General features: G+C 47.6%; 1 protein-coding gene across 3 annotated transcripts in view; it reads left to right on the top strand.

Annotated features, from left to right (window-relative positions):
* The window catches only part of LOC115083700 (oocyte zinc finger protein XlCOF6-like), a 40,142-nt gene that overhangs the window by 15,780 nt on the left and 3,022 nt on the right, over window positions 1–21,340 (top strand). For all 3 annotated transcript variants that reach the window (XM_029587667.1, XM_029587668.1, XM_029587665.1), the window contains exon 3: window positions 16,636–16,759. In XM_029587667.1, the coding sequence (XP_029443527.1) occupies window positions 16,636–16,759 (124 nt within the window). The remainder of the gene's footprint in view (window positions 1–16,635; window positions 16,760–21,340) is intronic.

Here is a 21,340-nt window from a genome sequence, read left to right as displayed (position 1 = left end):
CGTTATAGCCAAGGACAAGTAAAGTTCCAGAAAGTGGCCTGCTCTACCCAGCTTGACCAAGGTTTAACTGTTTAACTCCCTCCCACCCCTAGGTTTGTTTTTCTGATATAGTCTGCCGAAATTCATAATTGGCAACAAGACAAATTAGTAAATTGGTATTTCCTTAGATGTTAACCATGAATAAATTACCAAAATGAGGACTATCCAATGTAGCTATTGTGGAACCTTTATTCTGAGGGAAATCATCTGGAAACTTAGGGCTTGCTCCATTTGCTCAGAACTCTCTTTCTTGAAAAAGGAGCTGGCTGATGTTAAAGCTGAATTAGCTTCAATAAAGAAAGTCTCACCCACTTTTCAATATTCAAGAATTAATTCCCCATTACCACAGAAAAACCAAGAGTCAAGAAAAAAGAGATACACAGTGGGCTCAGTTCTTTAAAGCTGTGCAGCCCACAAGTCTACCGCCCCACTCACACAGGGCATTAAGGAACTCAAAAAACAGGATTACAGTGGGCTCTGGTAGAATTAGACCTGTGATGCGGAGGCACACACTGTATCAAGTACAAAAAGCATTTTCTTTATTAAATACTGAAGAAGTTCTTGAGAAAAAGATTGAAGTGTTAATTGAGAAGAGAGAAGAAACCCAATGCATACAGAAATTCCAGATCAGTAACTAAAGGAAAAAGCTCATTGCGATGGATGAATCTGTCATCAGAGGCAATAATCCTTTCCTTTGCACAATTGCAATGGGAAAAGGTGAAGTGAATAACAAAACTCAACTAAAGTCACAAAAAGAGTCCAGGAAAAGCAGTGAACTGAATGAGAAAAGCTGGGAAGCTATGAGCACAAATGCCCGTAGTTTGGGCAATAAAATTGCAGATCTGCAAGCTCTAATCGTGGAGGAGGACTTGGACATTGTTGCTGTCACGGAGACGTGGTTCACGGAATCTCATGATTGGGTTATGGCAATACTGGGATATAACTTATTAAGGAAGGACAGAGAGGATAGGAAAGGGGGAGGTGTGGCTCTTTATGTCAGAAACAATATCCAAGCTTCTGAGCTGCAAGGAAGGTGGGGCAATGAAGAAGCAATATGGGCCGACCTAAAAAAAGATGATGGGGCATCCATTTATATTGGAGTGGTTTATAGGCCTCCAAATCAAAAGGAAGAGCATGACAGAGATCTGGTTGAAGACATCCAAAAGATGGGAAAAAAAGGGAGAAATGGTGATCATTGGAGACTTTAATCTGCCAGATGTAGACTGGAGAATCCCTTCTGGTGAATCTAACAATAGTAGAGAAATAGTGGATGCCCTGCAAGGGGCTTTGTTCAAACAAATGGTTATGGAACCCACGAGAGAAGGAGCTATACTCAATTTAGTACTCATTAATGGAGATAATGTCTCTGATGTCCAAGTGGGCGCCCACCTCAGCACAAGTGATCATCATATGGTATGGTTTAATATCACATAAAGGATAAGGAGAAGAAGCACGAAGACCCGAGTTTTGCAGTTCAAAAACACAGACTTTGAGGAAATGGGGAAGTCCCTGGAGGAAGAGCTAAAAGGCTAGGAGAATAAGAGAGATGTGGATCAACAGTGGACCAAACTAAAAGGAGCAATTATCAAGGCAACTAATCTATATGTTAGGTTTCATTTTTCTTTTGCTTTTCTTTACTTTTCTATCTGGTTCTCAAAGGAAGTGGCTGACAAAATAAAAGCTAAAAGAACAGCATTCAAGAAATATAAAGGATCCCAAAGGGAGGAGCACAAAGAAGAATATCTGGTACAACTGAAGGAGACTAAGAAAGTAATCAAGACGGCAAAAAGTCAAGCGGAAGAAAGGATTGCCAAAGAGGTAAGGAGAGGTGACAAAACATTTTTCAGATACATCAGAGAAAGGAGAAAAGTTACAAGTGGTATAGTGAAATTGAAAGATGAAAAGGATGAATGTGTAGAGAGAGATGAAGAAATGGCAGAAATACTAAACAAATACTTCAGTTCGGTGTTCACTAAAGAGGACCCAGGAGAAGGACCGTCACTAGTTAACAAGAAACTGAAGGGGGTGGGGGAGATGTAACTCCGTTTACAGAAGAGAATGTATGGGAAGAGCTGGAAAAATTGAAAGTGGACAAAGCCATGGGGCCTGATGAGGTTCATCCCAGAATACTGAGGGAGCTCAGAGATGTGCTGGCGGGTCCACTGCGTGACCTGGAGAGAAGTGTCAGGTTCTGCAGACACGTGGAGCAGAAGGGTCTTTGCATGAGGGCCAGGAGAGGACCAACGGCTTCAACAGGGACACTTGAAACGTGTTGTGGATACCCAATGAATGAGGTAGCTGGAGTTGATATGAGACAGCTCCCACTCTTCGGATCACAGGAAATGGTCCGATGTATTTTGGAGACAGACGGTGAGAAGGAAGTCTCAGTCGAATGGGTCGAGCACTCAGCCACACTTTCTGGCCAGGTCAAAAGAGTGGAGCGGGTCATCTATGAAGATCAGAAGTGCGCTTGGCGTGTTCAGTAGCTCATGAAAGTCGCTCTTTTATCCGGGTCCATACTTGGCGAATGGTTTGAGCCATGGATTGAGCCGCTGGAGACGGAACCGTCAGAGGAACAGGAAGAGGAAGTCAGGGCTGCTGTCCGAAGACTACTGCAAATGGGGATGTATCGGTGGCTGCCGCGACATGTGTATTGTGCGACAGCTCAGCCTGGGGAGAAGATCCGACGAATTGTTTTGCTGATCATTTACATAGGAGCGTAGGAATGCCTTCAAGGTCCGATTGGTCCTTTCGGCCTGTCCATTGGCCTGGGGATGGTAGGCCGACGTATAACTCAAGGAAATGTCGAACTTTCGACACAAGGAACGCCAATACTTGGCGGAAAACTGTGGTCCCCGATCGTATACAATCTCCTTGGGGAGTCCGTGGAGGCGAAAGATGTTCTTCAGGAAGAGTTTTGCCAGTTCCGGGGCTGAAAGAAGACCCAGCAAGGGGATAAAGTGACCCATTTTCAAGAAGCGGTCGATGACAACCCAGATCACCGTGTTATTCTGGGAAGGAGGTAGATCAGTAATAAAGTCCGTCGAAATGCTCGGTAGGTGCTGGGAGAGGCTGGAGCAAGCCCCAAGGCTTCCCCGTTGGTGGCTTTTGCTGGGCGCAAGTGGGACATGAGTCCACATAGTTTCGTGAATCTTGCACCATAGTTGGCCACCAATAGTGCCTTTGCAGCATTTTCAGTGTCCTGGCACGACCAGGGTGGCTCGAATGATCTGGACAGCGCATCAGCGCGCAGGTTCTTGGAACCAGGACGAAAGCACAGGTTGAAGTCAAACCTTTCGAAGAATAAGGCCCACCGGGCCTGACGGGGGTTCAGAAGTTGAGCCTCTTTGAGATGTTCGAGGTTCTTGTGATCAGTGAAGATGGTAAACTTGTGTTGTGCCCCTTCTAACCAAAGACGCCACTCTTGAAGTACTAGTTTGACCGCAAGGAGTTCGCGGTCACCCACGGTGTAACGTTGTTCCGTGGGGTAAAACTTATGAGAGTAGAACGAGCAGGGAGTTAACTTGCCCGTGGGGGAGTGTTGACTCAGAACAGCTCTGGCGCCGATTGCTGAGGCATCGACCTCCACAACAAAGGGACGTTTGGGATCTGGATGAAAGAGGCAAGGGCTGGAGCTGAAGGCTTCTTTAATCCTCTGGAAGGCAGCAATTGCTTTGGGTGTCCAAACTCGGGTGTTGACCCCTTTCTTAGTCATAGCAGTGAGCGGGACAACTATGGAAGAGTAATTCTCAGTGAAGCTCTGGTAATAATTGATGAAGCCTAAAAAGCGTTGCAACGCTCGAAGGCCTACTGGCTGAGGCCAGTCACAGATTCCCTGAAGTTTTTCCGGGTCCATTGAGAATCCACGATCAGAGATGATGTATCCCAGAAAGGATAAGCGATTCTGCTCAGACATTTTTCCAGTTTTGTGTACAAATGATTCTCTCTCAAGACGTTGGAGGACAATGTGGACGTGTTCACGATCGGATTCTATGTCCTTAGAGAAGATCAGAATGTCGTCAAGGTATACGACTACGAAATTGTACAGGAGATCTCGGAAGATTTCAATCATGAGGCGTTGAAAGCCGGCTGGAGCGTTACATAGCCCAAATGGCATTACCACATATTCGTAGTGGCCGTCTTCCAAATGTCATCAGGTTGGATGCGTACCAAGTTGTACGCACCTCTCAGGTCCAGTTTGGAAAAGATTTGTGCCCCTTCAAGGCGATCGAACAGTTCGCTAATGAGGGATAGCGGATATCGATCCTTATGAGTTATTGCTTTGAGACCCCTGTAATTGATACAGGGACATAGTCCACCGTCCTTTTTCTTCACGAAGAAGAACCCTGCTCCTGCGGGGGAGTTAGATGGACGGATAAAGCCTTTCTCTAGATTCTCTTTAATATATTCTGTCATAGCCTGAGTCTCAGGCTGGGACAATGGATAGGTTCTGCCTTTGGGAGGCGTAGTGCCCGGCAGAAGTTCAGTAGTGCAGTTGAACTTGCGTAACAGAGGCAAGGTATCCGCTTTCTGCTTAGAGAACACATCGCTGAAGTCAGAATACTGCGGAGGTAAACCTGGAAGGGTAACTGATTTCAACACGGGTATCACGGGGGATACCAGGTGCAGACAAGTCTTTTGGCATTTAGGGCCCCACTGTACCAACTCCAGGGATTGCCAATCGAACTGGGGTTCATGGACCTGGAGCCAGGGTAACCCCAGGATTACTGGATGAGTTGAGCATTTTAGGATGTAGAAGGATGTCTCTTCCTCATGAAGGGTACCTACAGTGAGATGGATAGCCACTGTCTGGTGAGTAATGAGGCCTGGAAGATGTTCCCCCTGGATGGAGGCAATATAAAGACTCACCTCTAGGGGTTGGAGAGGTATTTTCAAGAGTTTGACAATGTCATTCATAATGAAGCAACCGCTCGCTCCGGTATCAATGAGAGCAGTGGTAGCAAAGGTGTGGGCCTTGATGCCCAGGGATACAGGAAGCAAGAGTTGAGAGCCAGAAACAGTTGCGCCCAAGCTCGGGACCCCCGCCGGGCTCAGGCGTTGCAGATTCCCGAATGGATGGGACAAAACTGCAGACGATGTCCAGAAGTGCCACAGTAAAGGCAGAGCCCCTCCTTTCGCCGGCGGAGATTCTCGGTTGGAGACAATCGCCCACGATTCACTTCCATAGGTTCTACCATGGAGGAAGTTGATGGTGCAGGAGTCTTCGCTGGAGTGCAGGGTGCACTTGTGGGGCATACTGGAGAAGGGCGTGGAGCCTTTACTTCTAGGCGTCTTTGCCGGAGGCGATGAGCAATCCTCCTGGCAAGGGAGATCAAATCTTCTAGAGACGTGGGAGTCTCATGGAGAGAGAGCTCAACTTTCAGAGCACAGGAGAGTCCATCTAGGAAGATGGCTTGCAGACAATCTTCTTGCCACCCAAGTTCTGTGGCCAAGGTCTGAAACTCCACTGTGTATTCGGAGAGGGTCCTTGACCCTTGACGAAAGTGGAGTAAGCTATGACTAGCGATAGTCATACGACCTGGGTCTCCAAAGGTCTGCTTGAAGAGGGCAATGAATTCAGATAGCTTGGAGAGGATGGGATCAGAGCATTCCCATAAGGGAGAGGCCCATGCCAGAGCCTTTCCTTCCAAATGAGACTGAATAAAGATGATTTTAGTGATCTCCTTCAAAACAACAAGGGTTGTAGTGCAAACTGCATAAAGCACTGATTAAGGAAGCCACGACAGGAGCGAGGATCCCCATTATATCTGGGGGGTGCAGGAAGTGCCAGTTGCTTTGGGAAGCATAGTGGCCGAGAGGCCCACTGGGTTGGCCATTGCTGTATCTTGTAGTTGAGAGCGCAGTTCTTCAACCGAAGAGGCCAGCGTCTCTAAAGCTTGATGATGTTGTTTCACTGTGGCGGCCAGTCCTGGTAGGGCCCTGGAGGCGGGAGACTGCGCCGAGTCCATGGCCTTGGCAATCTGTTGCGCTCGGGGGTGGACTCTTGTCCTGGGGCAGAGATGGAACGCCTCCCGAAAGGGAACAGGAGGTAACTGCCCCCAGGGGGTGGAGCACTGGAGGAGACAGAGGCTGGGAAGAGCTTCACCACTGGGAGCCCCTAGGGACCCAGGTTGCTTGGACTTAGGTGGGCCTTGCAGGGTCTCCTGAGAGAGTGGAAATCCGGCGTGCCCACGGAGACAGGGGGAGCGCGATCGGGTTCATAGGTGGCTGCTGGTTGGAACAAGGAGAATCAGAACAGAGTTGGTGATGACAAGGTGAGGAACAGAGCCAGAAACTGGAGACGAGGTCAGGCAGGCAAAGGTCAAGATCCAGAGGTCAGTCCGAGGAATGTCAGCAAAGCAGGCATCAGGTACCAGAGGTCAGACAAGGTCAAAGGCAGGCGGAGGTCTTGAGGCAGGCAGCAGGCAGGCAGGTCAGGAACAAGCTGTGGTCTTTGAGGCAGGCGGCAGGCAGACATGGAGGTTAGGAACAGGCTGTGGTCTTTGAGGCAGGCGGCAGGCAGGCAAGCAGGTCAGGAGCAAGCTGAGGTCAGTACCAGTAAGACCGTCTGAGGGTACTACCTGGGTAGACAGGCAGACGAACGCAGGAACAAGCAGGACACAGGAACTAGGATGAAGGAACAAGTCAGGAACAGAAGGATCCCGGAACGAGACTAGGAACAAGCAGGAACAGGAACAAGTGCGGAGGCAATTTAAGAACAAACCGACCCGATTGCCAAGGGAAGGAAGCAGAGACAGGAACTTCCTTATATCCTGGGATCGATCAGGGCGCGCCGCGGAGCTAGGACCCAACCTTGGCCCTACATGAGTCCGGACAAGTCCGCGCGCACGCGTATGGACGTGGCTAACACGGCCGAGGATGCCAAGCCTCGGCGTGAGGACTGGCGCGCGGTGGAAGGCCCGGCGACCGTGGCCGCGGGACATCGGGTCCTGGCAGGACTGGCTACTACTGCGAGGGAGGTCGTCCCAGAGCCTGCTATAGAACCATGAAGGTAAGCAGGCCCGCGCGGGATGGCTGCGGGCAGGGTGCGTAACACTTAAATCCAAAAATACTAGGAAAAACCCTTTACCACTATCAAAGCCTCGCCGAAAAGTATCTACAAGGGATAGTAATAGTGGCTCTATATTATAGTTCGGTCGAAAGCCGCATTGATAATTATCTAAAATATGATTAACATCCAAAAAAATCTTGGAGCTGAGCTAGGACTGCTTTTTCCAATAACTTGGCTATAAAAAAGTTACTAATAGGATGATAACTATTAAGGCCACTAGGTTCAGCTGTAGATTTCTTTAGTACAGGTCTCACTGTAGCTTCTTTCAAGATTGTTGGAACATGACCTCCCAATAAAGAGCAGTTGATTAATTCTTCTAGAAATAATGACATTTCTGATCCTAGATGTTTAAACGAAATATTTGAACAATTTGATAAAGGGCAAAAATGAGGTTTTAGGCTCTTTATTAAATGAAGTACCTCTTTTGAGCTTACTAAAGAGAGAGATTCCCAAATACTGGTTACTTCACCATCATCCAAATTGATTTGGCTGGGGAAACCAGAAATACATTTTTTTTATTTTTTCTCTAACAAAACACGCCAAAATCTTGTGCACTTGGTATAATTTGAATCTCACCGCTAGGGACTTTGGTGGTTAGGTTTTTACAAGACAAAATAATTCTCTTGATTGATTAGCTGCATCCTGGATTTGTTTGGTAATTTCTTTTTGTTTGTTTGACTCTTCCCTATAGTTACGCAATTCTTTCAAATAGATTTCACGATTTAATTCCGATTTGCTTTTCCTTCAGCAGTGCTCTAATGCTCTTTTATGTGTGGTCAGCTCTTTGCCAAACCAAGGGGCTTTATTAGATCTGTTAGAGGTAAACTTGACAACAGGGCCAATGCTTGGTTTAGAGAGTCTGTCCAACAAAGAATTGTTTCGTCTAAGCTCTTAGGTTTCTTATCTACTATATTAGGAATCCAGGATTCTTTTAGGATTCCGTATCAAAATGTTTCCTTTTAAAGAAAATTTGAATGGAGGAGTTCTTTTTATTGTCATTAGAGGCCAAAGTGGTGGAAATTTCTATCAAGTAGTGATGGGACCATGGAGCAGCCTTACTTTTAATTTTCACAGGATTAAAGTGTAGAACTTGGCGTGAAAAAGACCAAATCTAAGGTATGTCCTCGAGAGTGAGTCGGCTCATTGACCAATTGAGACAAGCCTAATGTTTCCATCGTCAGCTATCAGATAAAGGAAAAGAATCCACAAGGAGATTGAAATCGCCAGTACACTAAGATCTTTATGATCGGTATTAAAGGAGCAGAGGACATCAGTTAATACTGATGGGTTTTTCTCTAGAAAGCTAGGTGGAGAATAAACCAGACAAATACCCCAGTACTAAAACCTCCAGATCTAGATTGTAATTCAGAACCGGATTCTTAAGAGCAAATTTAGATTTAACAATGATTGAGGCCCCCTCCTCTTTCTGCCTGCCTGGGTTTCGAGAAAATCATAATCATGTATTTTGAAGCTGCTTTAAGTTTACAGCATCTGAATCTAATAACCAAGACTCGGTTATACGTATTATATCAGGTTGTTGAGCTTGAAAGCAAGTCAGAATCGGAATTTTTTTCCTAATCAATTGGATATTAGTCAAATAGATAAGAAAGTTATTCAAACTAGTGGTAGAGTAACTACAAGGAGGTTCATATTTTAGGTCTTTTAACACCTTGAACTGCTGACGCTGGTACATTTTTGAAAGCCCAGCATAGCTCCCTCTCCCCCAAATGGAATCTCTGAAAACTTTTCCATATCTTGCACATTAAAAATTAAAAATGAATTTAAAAAATATAAAGCAAATATGAACACAAAAGAAAAAAAGAACTCTTTCAAAAAAGAAAATACAGGCTTCCATGAATGCATAGCCATTGAGGGTGCCCCTATGGCGCTCCTGAGAGGCGCGCACAAAGGGCTAACCCCTTTGTTGCGGTCCTTCGTGTGCACACCAAGGAGTAGATTTTCAAAGGGGTACGCGTGTACCCCCCGAAAACCTACCCCAAACCACCCCTGCGCGCGCCGAGACTATTTTGCATAGGCTCGGCGGCATGCGCAAGCTCCGGGACTTGCATAGAGGGGCGTGTTGGGGGCATGCCAGTAGTGATGCGGCATTTCGGGGGCGGTGCTGCGGGCGTGGTTTCGGCCCAGGGGCGTGGCTGCGGCCTCCGGACCGGAACATGGAGCGTGGCAGCCGGCCCGGCACGCACAAAGTTAGGGAGGGGATTTAGATAGGGCCGGGGGGGTGGGTAAGGGAAGGTGCGGGGGGGTGGAAGGAAAGTTCCCTCCGAGGCCACTCCGATTTCGGAGCGGCCTCGGAGGGAACGGAGGCAGGCTGCGCAGCTCGGCGAACGGAGGCAGGCTGCGCAGCTCGGCGCGCGCAGGCTGCCGATTTTGGGCAGCCTTGCGTGCGCCGACCCCGGATTTTAATGGATACGCGCGGCTACGCGCATATCTATTGAAATCCCGCGTACTCTTGTTTGCGCCTGGTATGCGAACAAAAGTACGCATGTGCGCAGATTTATAAAATCTGCCCCCAAGGGCGCGCCCAACCTCGGCGCAAGCACCTCCAGTGTCCTGGCCTTGGATTTAACCGAAGCGCACCCCGATGACATCACCAGTGGGGCGGAGCTGCTGCAAGGCACCGGGACTCTGGCTCCCATTTACCAGCAAGGTCGCTGGGGAAACACAGCTGAATTCAGTGCCAGGTTGGCAGGGTGCTCTCTTCTGCTGTTACACTTCTGGGGAGGTTGTAATCCTGTACTTCTGTTTGTCCTGGAGAAAACTAGGGTTTTGTAGATTGTCAAGTTGCGCGGCCTAGAGTGCTCAGCTACAGAAATACCTGTGGGCAATTCCTACGTTGGCCCAATGAAGAGAGTCTCAGCCTGCAGTGTGTCCTGTGTCATTTCCCTTTTGCTATGATACTCAAAGTTGAGTTCAGGTGCATAAGTGGCCAATCCTTGACCACTCAAACACCGGAGTATGCGGAGAGTCTCTCGCGGCAGAAAGGCATTGAGATTAAAGATGCTAAGGTGGATGACCTGCCTGGCCCTAGGCTGGTAGCGACCCGATGGCAGAGAATTGGCAAAGGAGGCAAACGGCTGACTAGGAATTCCAACGACGATATGCCGGCACAGGAATCAGGAACTTGACTTGAGCTCTTTCCAGCCGGTGGATAGGGTTACCTGAAAATTGACTGTTGGGTTACAGTTTTGATTCTTATTTTGATCTGGACTCTGGCAGCATGTACTTATCCAATCTTACTCTCATTCTTTTTTTCGCTTTGAACTCTGAAGATTCATTAGCAAAGCCACTGTTTGCAGTTGTGGTAAATTATGCCATTTAAGGGGGTATCATTCCTCTTGGGTAGTGTGATGGATTCACTATCACACAGTTCCTTGTTTAAGGAAAGGGGGTTCTTGTGGACAGGGGAGTTGAGGGGGAGGGGAAGGATGGGCTTTGAGCATTTCTGGTAGACCTTCTACAGGGAGGTGGGTTGGGTTCAGTGGCTGTAATGGTTGATGTGACGATTGTATCTCTAAATGTGAAAGGTCTTAATATTCCTCGGAAGAGACAACTGTTATCTGAGGAGGCACAAGTTAGGCCGGCATCCATTTTTTTTATTCATGAGATGCATTTTGTTAGGAAAGATGGACACTTAAGAATAGATTTTTTTTTTAAATTTTATTTTTATTGCATTTTAACACATTTAACAAGAAGTCACTTGCATAAGCAAAATTGGGGCTTACAGCAAAATTAACAAGAATATACACATTCCTTACATAGGAAAGGAAATAATTCTCAACCCCAAATATTTAAAGGAAATGTTTGGCAGAGACATAGGGGTAGATTTTCAAAGGGGTATGCACGTAAGATATGTGCGTACCTCCCGAAAACCTGCCCCAAGCAAGCCCCGGGACGCGCGTAAGTCCCGGGGCTTTGCTAGGGGGGGCGTGTCGGGGGGCGGTGCGATGTTCAGGGGTGTTTCGGGGAGTGTGGTGCCTTCCCGGGGCGTTTCGGGGGCGTGGCTGCGGCCTCCAGACCAGCCCCCTGGACCGGAACATGGCGCACCGGCAGCCGGCCCGGCGCGCGCAAATTATGCTTGCCTCGGCCAGGCGTAACTTTTCCAACAAAGGTAGGGGGGGGTTAGGTAGGGGAAGGGAGGAAAAGGTGGAGGGGCGTGGAAGGAAAGTTCCCTCCGAGGCAGGCTGCTCGGCGCGTGCAGACTGCTGATTTTGCGCAGCCTTGCGCGCGCCGACACTGGATTTTAAAAGATATGCGCAGCCACGCGCGTATCTATTAAAATCCGGCATACTTTTGTTTGCGCGGGCGCAGTTTTTTAAAATCTACCTCACTGAATTTTAGAGCGAATTACGAAGAAATTACATACAGTAATAAAAATTTGAAACACTGGGCCCCCCAGTTATATTTATATTGCCGGAAGCTTAGAGTGAAATGCCCAAAAGCCCCTTAAGTTGGTCTGGATCAGTAAACAGATAAGTCTCATTATTGTATTTTACCAAGCTTCGACATGGGTATTTTAACAAGAAATGTTTTCCTACGTATCTGCATATTCCTAGCTAAATCTGGGTAAACCCAGACTTTTTGCCCACAAAGAGGCAGATTTTGAAAGCCCTGCGTGCGCCGAGCCTATTTTGCATAGACCCGGCGACGCGCGCAAGCCCCGGAACGAGCGTATGTCCCGGGGCTTTGAAAAAGGGGCGGGAAGGGGTCAGGGGCGTGGGCAGGATGCCGGTCCGGGGGCGGGACTGAGGCCTCCGGCACAGCGGCTGTGCCGTGGGCTCATGTGCTGGCAGCCGGCCGGCGCGCGCAAGTTATGCCTGCCACTGGCAGGCGTAAATAGCAAAATAAAGGTGGGGGGGATGTAGGTAGGGCTGAGGGGCGGGGTTAGATAGGGGAAGGTGGGGGGGAGCGGAAGGGAAGTTCCCTCCGAGGGAACAGGGAAAGCCATCGGGGCTCCCCTAGGGCTCGGCGTGCACAAGTGTGCATCCCCCTTGCGCGCGCCGACCCTGGACTTTAGAACATGCGCGTAGCTGCGCCCGCATTTTATAAAATCGGGCGTAGATTTGTGTGCTCCGGGTTGCGCGCACAAATCTGCACCCGCTCGTAGCTATTAAAATCCGGCACAAAATGTTAAACAAACGTGAGTGGAAAAAGAATCTTAATACATTGACCCTATCAGATGTAAAGGCAAAAGTAACTAGAAGTGTCCCTCTTCGTCTGACCTCCATTTCTTGAGAGTTTTGCAGCAAATCGGAGATATTCATTGATGTTTCGGAGGGGGGATGTTCTCTTCACTATTGGAATAGATATTTTCTACAGATATTTTTGGCATCTAACACTGTGAATCGAAAAAGGGGGACGTGGGCATTATGCTCTAAGGATCTACGGGCTGAAGTCCTGGAGTGCAGGAAAGATAGGGAGGGACGATATATAGCTTTATAAGTTAAGCTTCTTCTCTCGAGTCTCAACCTGGTCCTTGATACGTCCAAAACAGAACTCCTGGTTATCTCTCCTAGCGATAACAACCCCTTCGCCAATAACGCAATTATTCCTCTAGCAAGCCAGGTTAGAGACCTTGGGGCCACCCTTGACTCTAGAATGAATTTCAAAAAGTTCATTAACACTACAACCAAAGAATGCTTCTTTAAGCTACAGGTCCTGAAGCAGCTAAGACCGCTCTTACACTTCCAGGATTTCCGTTCAGTGCTGCAAGCCATACTGTTTTCAAAGATTGACTATTGCAATGCTCTACTACTTGGTCTTCCCGCCTCTTCTACTAAACCATTACAGATGCTGCAAAACGCAGCGGCCAGGATCCTTACAAACACACGTCGTAAGGACCACATCACACCTATTCTAAAAATCCTTCATTGGCTACCCATCCAATATAGAATACTATTCAAGACTCTCACCATCATCCACAAATCCGTATACCAGCAATCCACACTCCAACTCTCCATCCCTCTCGAACTACATACTTCCGTAAGGCCGATCAGATCCGCCTACAAAGGTTCTCTCAAGGCCCCACCTAACAAATCCTCGGTCCACAACTCCATTCATAAGCGAGCACTTTCGACTGCGGGTCTGCTCCATTGGAATTCGCTTCCCCCAGATATTTTATTTATTTTTATTTTATTTAAATTCTTTTACTATACCGATACTCAAGACGAGGTCTTATCGTACCGGTTTACAATAAACAGGGGAAACCAGTTAACAACAAGTAGAAGGTAAAGTTACATTAAACAGGAAGCGAAAAACATGGATATACGCCAGGAACAATGCCATCTCTCCTTCAGAAAGAAACTGAAAACCTGGCTGTTCACACAAGCTTACCGTTGAAGGAACCTTTATCAACCAACATTGACTCTCACCCTCCGACCTCTTCCCTAACTCCTCCCCCCTCCCCCTCCCCATCTCAGTCCCTGCCCTGCCAGCACCCCCCCTGCTTCCTCTCCATGTTTCCTCCTTCCACAAGGTATATTATGTTAATAATCGCCTAAGATAAATCTACAGCCGAGCTCAATCAATCTGTTTATGTCTCGCTACTCTATTGTTTTTCATTGACTATTTTTATCACTCTCCAGTTGTTATCGTTTAAAATCTTTCCTGTCTTCCAGCTCCCATGTTTTCACTCCCTGTTGAATGTAACTTTACCTTCTATATAATTGTTAATTGGTTTCCCCCTGTTCTATTGTAAACCGGTACGATAAGACTTCGTCTTGAGTATCGGTATAGTAAAAGAATTTAATTAAATAAATAAATAAAATAAAGCTAGATATTGGATTAGTGACTTTAATAAACGTATATGCACCTAATGTTAACTCTCTATTGTCTGATAAACAGCTCTGTGAGGACATTCAGGAGGATATTAAAGAATATTTTTGGTCCAGTGATTCAGGGGAGGTATCGATTGAAACTCTCTGGGATTGTTTTAAGGCTGTTCTTCGTGGTAAATTGAATTTTAGAGCTGTGGCCACAAAGAAGTGAACACAAAAAGAGAAATCAGATTTATTATTGCTTATTAAGCAGTTAGAACAGCGACATAAATTATTTGGGGGTACTAAAATTCTCAGGGAATTAGACAATGAAAGGAACAAGCTGCATACTATCCTGTGCGGGGAAATTCAATTCAGGATAGATGGATCTCGTCGGACACGTTTTGAGGAAGGCAATAAACCCAGTAAATTGCTTGCCTGGCAGTTGAAAAGGCAAATTTCCCAAAGCCAAAATTTTGAAGGTAAGAGAATGACAGGGGGTAGTTGTCTCTGATAATGACCTTTATAGGGGAAAGATTTGCCCAGGTTTTTAGGGAGGTGTGTACCTGGGAAGGCTCTAATCTAGATACTGACATTGATGGATATTTGGAGGGGGTTCATTTACCGGTTCTCACAGGGGGAAATATATACTACCGTATCTTACCTTAAACTTAATAAGTTTAAGGTAAGATACGCTTAGATGGTTGTACAGCTTTTTTTTTTCATAAGAAATTTAGACTTGCTAATTCCTCAACTCCAGCGTCTTTTTAACGTGCTGTTGACCTATCCAGTTTTGCCTACTTCTATGGGTTTGGCGGGGGTCACAGAACTACCTAAGCCGGGTAAGGTCAATTCTTTATGTGGCTCCTATTGGTTGATCTCATTATTAAATTTAAATTTGAAGATTTTGGCAAACATTTTAGCTGGCAGATTGAATCCTGTATTGCCAGACTTGGTGCATATGGACCAATCCGTCTTTATACCGGGCAGGCAAGCTGCGGATAATATTCGTAAAATTGTAGATTTGATTTGGAATGCTAGGGCATTTTTATTTGCTTCTTCGGTCTCAGTATATCTTTCCCCCATGGGCCACGGAGAGATCTAGTAGAATTAGTAAGTGGCTTAGTTTATTGTCAAATCCTCTTATTATTTTGTTTGATAAATTTAGTAGCAGGGTTTCTATACTTTGATTTTTTCTGAAGCCGTGATGAGCTGGATGTAGTATTTAGTTGTTTTCCAGGTGTTCGTTAAGCTGTATCAGAGCTGCTTTCTCTATCATTTTTGCAGGTAAGGGAAGGTTAGAGATAGGACGGTAATTATTCAGATCGTCTGGGTCAAGGTTCTTTTTTTTTAGAATTGGAATGATTGTTGCAATTTTTAGTTTGGTTCGTAGTTCACCTTCTTCAAGTGATTTGTTTATAATTGCTGCAATGGTGGGGGCAATTATATGTGCCATTTCCTTTAATTCGCGGGTTGGGATGATATCAAGATCATGACGAGCTGGGTTTATTTTCCTTAGCATTTTTTCAGTTTCAATATTTGTGATAGGATCGCAATTTGACCAAGATGTTATCTTTGTAGCGTCTAGGAGTTCTACTGTGTTTGCAGAATTGTTGAAGGTGCCAGTAATTTTGTTTATTTTATTTTTAAAGAAAATGGCAAGTTCTTGGCTTAAATTGTTAGAATCAGATTTGGGGGGGTGTTGTTGTTCTCATCTATGAGGTTTCTTACGATGTTGAAGAGGGAGTTGGAGTTGTTTGTGGAGTTTTTTATCTTTTGACCGAAGTAGTCGCGTTTGGTGTTCAGGATCATCTTTTTATAGGTGGCGAGTTGTGTGCGGTATCTTTGAAGGGATACTGGGCATTTGGATTTTCGCCATTCTTTTTCCAATTTCCTAATGTTGGATTTCACTGATCTAAGGTGGGAGTTGAACCATGGGTTGTTCTTTCTTCGGTTATTTTTTACCAGTTTCGATCTCACGGGGTTTATGTTATTTGCAGTTTGTTCAGTCAGGTGGAACCTGACTGAACAGCTCCCCTATGAGGAAAGGCTGAAGAGGTTAGGGCTGTTCAGCTTGAAGAAGAGACGGCTGAGGGGGGATATGATAGAGGTGTTTAAGATCATGAGAGGTCTTGAGCGAGTAGATGTGAATCGCTTATTTACTCTTTCGGATAATAGAAGGACTAGGGGGCACTCCATGAAGTTAGCATGTGGCACATTTAAAACTAATCGAAGAAAGCTCTTTTTCACTCAGTGCACAATTGAACTCTGGAATTTCTTGCTAGTGGATATGGTTAGTGCAGTTAGTGTAGCTGGGTTTAAAAAAGAATTCGATTAGTTCTTGGAGGAGAAGTCCATTACCTGCTATTAATTAAGTTGACTTAGGAAATAGCCACTGCTATTACTATCAACAGTAACAAGGAATAGACTTAGTTTTTGGGTACTTGCCAGGTTCTTATGGCCTGGGTTGCCCATTGTCGGAAACAGGATGCTGGGCTTGATGGACCCTTGATCTGACCCAGTATGGCATGTTCTTATTTGATATTCTGTGTCTCTGAGAGTAGAGAATATTTTCATAGAGAAACTTGCAAACCTCGAGGTCCAGAAAAGAAACTTATGCCAGTAAAACAAGTCTGGCAGTTCCTTGGGATGAGGGATCTTGGTCTCCTCTCTTCCATGATAAAATGTTATGAGATTAAAGCCAGCTGAGCCCCTCCACGTGTCCCTGAGTGTTTCTGGTTTGTGTTTCAGGTGCCGGTGACGTTTGAGGATCTCACTATCTCTTTCTTCCAGGAGGAAGGGGGTTGTTTAGATGAAGGGCAGAAGGAGCTTTACAGGGATGAGAAGGAGAATTATGAGACCCTGAGCTCTGTAGGTAAGGATTGCTTTATCTCTATTTTTAATAAATACAGGGGATGTTTTACTAAAAGTCATTTTTTCCTGGATCAACTCTACACCAGAGATGTCCAAACGGGGCTGGATTTAGCAATAGGTAAACGAGGCCTGTCCTCTCTCCCTCTCCCCTCCCCATGCCTGGTCCTCTCTCCCTCTCCTCTCCTCTCCCCTCCCCTCCCCATGCCTGGTCCCCTCATCCTCTTTTTCTTCCATGCCTGAGTTCTCCTCTCTGTGTTGATACCTGAGGTCACTTTTCCTCAATAAAAAGAAAGTAAATTTTGCAGACACACACATTTGGAAAACTACTTTATTTATATAATGTAATAGAAAAGATGGCATTTTTAGGGTTGTGAGAGATTTTAAGTGATCTGTACTTTAGATATAGACATGCTATTGTATATTAAATGTGGTTTCTTATTAGTTTAATTTGTTATTGTAATCTGCTTAGTATGGCAGGTCCACTATAAGCAGATAGTAATAAATGATTTCAAAAAATATAATAGTAGATAAGCCCAGAGGAACCAGACCCACAGGAATCCTAAAGGAGGGACCTGTGTGATCTCCAGCCTTCCAGTATTGCCACAGCTTTATTGCTGCTTGGATAAAAATGTCACATTTCCTAGCGTGTAGCCAGATGGACTCAGGACCAATGGGTATAGTGTACTCCTGATAGCAGATGGAAGACGGAGTCAGATTTCAAAGCTGACGTCAGCCTACATATACCCGTGCAGGAAGCTCAGCTCTTCAGTATTTCTCCTTCTCCTAAAGCAGATGAGGACATCTACCACACACTAGAATAGTTTTAGCAGTTTCAAAACAAAGAAGAAAGAAAACTTACCTCAAGAAGATGAGCCCCACTCTCCTGAGGTGATACCTAAGGGTCCCTCCCCCAGTCGAGAATTCCTGAGGTGATTTCCGAGATCCCTCAGAGGTAAGCCTCCCGGCGTGGCCTTAGCCCCAGGGTGGCTGAGAGGCAGCGGGTGCAAAAGCAAGCACAGCGGTGAAGGTAATTCCCTTTTCCCCCAAATCCGGAGACTGCCCGGCACGAGACCGGGAAACGCCAAGACCAGGTAAGGTAGAAACCTCTCTTAAGTCTCCGGTCTCCGAGGCTCGCATAGCCGCACAGATCGTCCCTTCCAGAGTCTGTTAAATCGGGTTCAGCAGCTCCTTCTGGGCTAGACCCTGATCCGGTGCGAGGGTCGACACACGTGGAGTCCTTCCGGGGGGGGGGTCGCCATCTTGCCCGCGTGGTCGTCGGCGCCATTTCCCCCCCCTTGTCCGGCATATTCTCTGCACTACTCAGCTGTGCGCACAGCCGCGTGCGCAACTGCGCCGTGCGCACAGCGACGCACACAAAGGTGCCGAGCGCATAGCGGGCCGCATAAACCCCCGAGCGCACAAATATTTCGGTACGCATAGCGGCGCGCACCCGGACGCACAGCTAAGCCTCCCGGCTTGCATACCTACACGCACAGACGAGTTTTAAGGCTCTCCACACGCACAAACCATGGTACCGCTGGCTAAGAAGGCCAAGGGACAGGCCCTCTGCCCAGCATGTCACCTGAGAGCTGCGCAATCTGAAGTGGCCTCCTCCCTATGCCAGCAGTGCGAAGACGCTCGGGGAACCAAAGCAAGGTCCCTCTCGGCCAGTAGAGGCATCCAGATCCACTAATGATAGTACCCCGGACCTCTGTATCTCCGACTCTGCGCCTGGGCAGGAAAGCACCTTGGGGGCCTCCACTATAACTCCGCCTGGAATCAACATGGACCCAGGGACCTTTTCCTGGGTGGAATTCTTCAAAGGGCTGCAAACCTTTGTCCAGGCTCACTCTGTCCCGGCTGAGACCCAGTCCCAGCCTTCACCAGAAGTGCAAGCCGTCCCAAGCACCTCTCGGGCCCCCCGAGACGTGTCTATCCTAAGCAAGAACCTGCCTACCGGGGATGCAGACACCTTGGAGGAAGAGACTGATTCCCTGGAGGAAGGAGAAATCCCTCCAGGGATGGAACCATACCGTACAATACTGCGATTCTTCTCCAAGGATGTTATTAGCTCTCGTGACCCAGACCCTGAAGACGCTAGGCATTCCAAGCACGGAACAACAGCGGAATAAAAAATGAACCCCATCTTGGTGTCCCTCCGTCAGGCCCCATGCTATTTTCCAATGTTGCAAGCCGTACAGCAACTGATTGACCTGGAATGGAATGCCCCAGAGGTCAGCTGCAAAGAAGGACAAGCCCTAGAAGCCCTATATCCCCTGGAACCTGCGGCCAAGGAACTCCTGCGGTTCCCAAAGGTGGACGCCATGGTCTGCGCAACGACTATTCCCATCGAGGGTGGAGCGGCACTAAAAGATGCCCAGGATAGACGAATGGAATCCATCCTTAAATAATTCTTTGACATAACAGCAATGACCCTTCAGATCGCTTCCTGCTGCGCCGGGTTGGCACGTTCTTGCTTGCTCCTCTCCAGAGATGCAACCACACTCGGTGAGATTATGGAACCTGCCGTATCCTTCCTCATGGATGCAACCTCAGACCTAGTGTGCACCTCAGCCAGGGGCGTTGCCTCGGCAGTGACAGCTGGAAGACAACTATGGCTCCGAAATTGGTCAGCCGACGCGACCTCCAAAGCGAATCTCACAAGAATGCCCTTTAAAGGATCTCTCTTGTTCGGAAGCGACCTGCAGAAGCTAGCCAACAAATGGGGTGAATTTCCAGTACCTCGTCTCCCGGACAAAAGAAATCAACGCTCCTCCTACCGAAGAACCAAGAGTAGAGGAGATCAGCACTTTAGACCGTACAAGAACACACAATACCAAGCACCTCACCCCGCAGGCAGGGCTCAGCCCTTTCGGAACAGACACAGCAAGAGGAGAGCAGGCTCAGGTACAGGCTTCGGCCGCACCCCACAATGAGAATCAGCAGACCCATCCACAAGAAGAAGCCATAGGGGCAGACTTACCCTCTTCTACCAAAGATGGGTCGAGATAACGTCGGACAAGTGGGTCCTAACCATCATTCAAGAGGGATATTCTCTGGACTTCCACAGCATCCCTCCAGAAAAATTTGTGAGATCCCCATGCCACTCCCACTCCAAGAGGGCGGCAGTGGAAACCACACTGGCAAGACTTCTCAGCCTAAAGGCGATAACCCCGGTGCCCACGCACCAACAAAATACCGGCCACTATTCCATCTATTTTATCGTCCCCAAGAAGGAAGGAACGTTCCGGCCCATCCTGGACCTCAAGACCGGCAATCGTTACCTGAGGGTACCACACTTCTGCATGGAAACCCTATGCTCAGTCATGAGGGCAGTACAGCCAGGAGAATTACTGACCTCCTTGGATCTTTCTGAAGCCTATTTCCACATCCCGGTCCATTGCGACCATCAGCGCTTTACCAGTTCCAGGCGCTTCCCTTCGGCCTAGCTACCACCCCCCAAACCTTCACCAAAATCATGGTGGTAGTGGCGGCAACACTGAGGAAAGAAGGAATCCTCGTACACCCTTACCTGGACGATTGGCTGATCAGAGCAAAATCCCCAGAGGAAAGCCACCAGGCGACCACCAGAGTCAGGAATCTGCTGCAGGAACTCGGGTGGGTCGTCAACACAGCCAAGAGCTGCTGATGGGGCAGCTGTGAAAACTGATGAACTACGCTCGCCCCAAAGTATGGGACTACCTGCAAGTCCTTGGCCTTATGACGTCAACCCTGGAAGTAGTTCCATGGGCAAGGGCCCACATGCGCCCACTACAACGTTCCCTACTGTCACGATGGAATCCAACATCCCAGAACTACTCGATTCACCTCCAGCTACCAGCGGAGGTTCGGACCCAGCTCCAAAGGTGGCTACAGGAGTAAACCTATCCCCACCGAACTGGATCTTTCTCACCACGGACGCGTGTCTGTGAGGGTAGGGAGCCTACTGTCAGGAACTGACTGCCCAGGGACTGTGGGACAAGGAAGAGACAGGATGGAGCATAAACCGCCTGGAAGCCCAAGCAGTCAGACTAGCCTGCCTACGATTCAGCCACAGACTCCGGAGCGAGTCAGTCAGGGTCATGTCAGACAATTCCACAACCATCACCTACATCAACCGCCAGGGAGGAACCAGAAGTCAGCAGGTGTCCCTGGAGATAGACCCCCTCATGGCGTGGGCGGAATTAAACCTGCAAGGGATTTCGGCATCCCACATTGTGGGAAAAGACAACGTCTCTGCGGACTACCTCAGCAGAGAGAGCATAGACCCATGGGAATGGGCACTGTCGACCACAGCCTTCCAATTGATAGTAAGCCGTTGGGGACTCCCAGCCATGGATCTTCTGGCAACCCGGTCCAACGCCCAAGTCCACAAGTTCTTCAGCTGCAGATAAGAACAGCATTCCCTGGGAATCTACGCCCTCGTCCAGACCTGGCCACAAGAAGACCTACTGTACGCCTTCCCTCCATGGCCACTACTGGGCAGGATCATCTGCAAGATAGAACACCACAGGGGACTAGTGGTACTAGTGGTCCCAGATTGGCCAAGACGGCAATGGTACGTAGACATGCAAAGACTTCT

Source organism: Rhinatrema bivittatum, chromosome 2 (assembly GCF_901001135.1).
Source record: "Rhinatrema bivittatum chromosome 2, aRhiBiv1.1, whole genome shotgun sequence".
In the NCBI taxonomy this organism is placed as follows: Eukaryota; Metazoa; Chordata; class Amphibia; order Gymnophiona; family Rhinatrematidae; genus Rhinatrema; species Rhinatrema bivittatum.
This window is presented reverse-complemented; position numbering and strand designations above follow the sequence as displayed.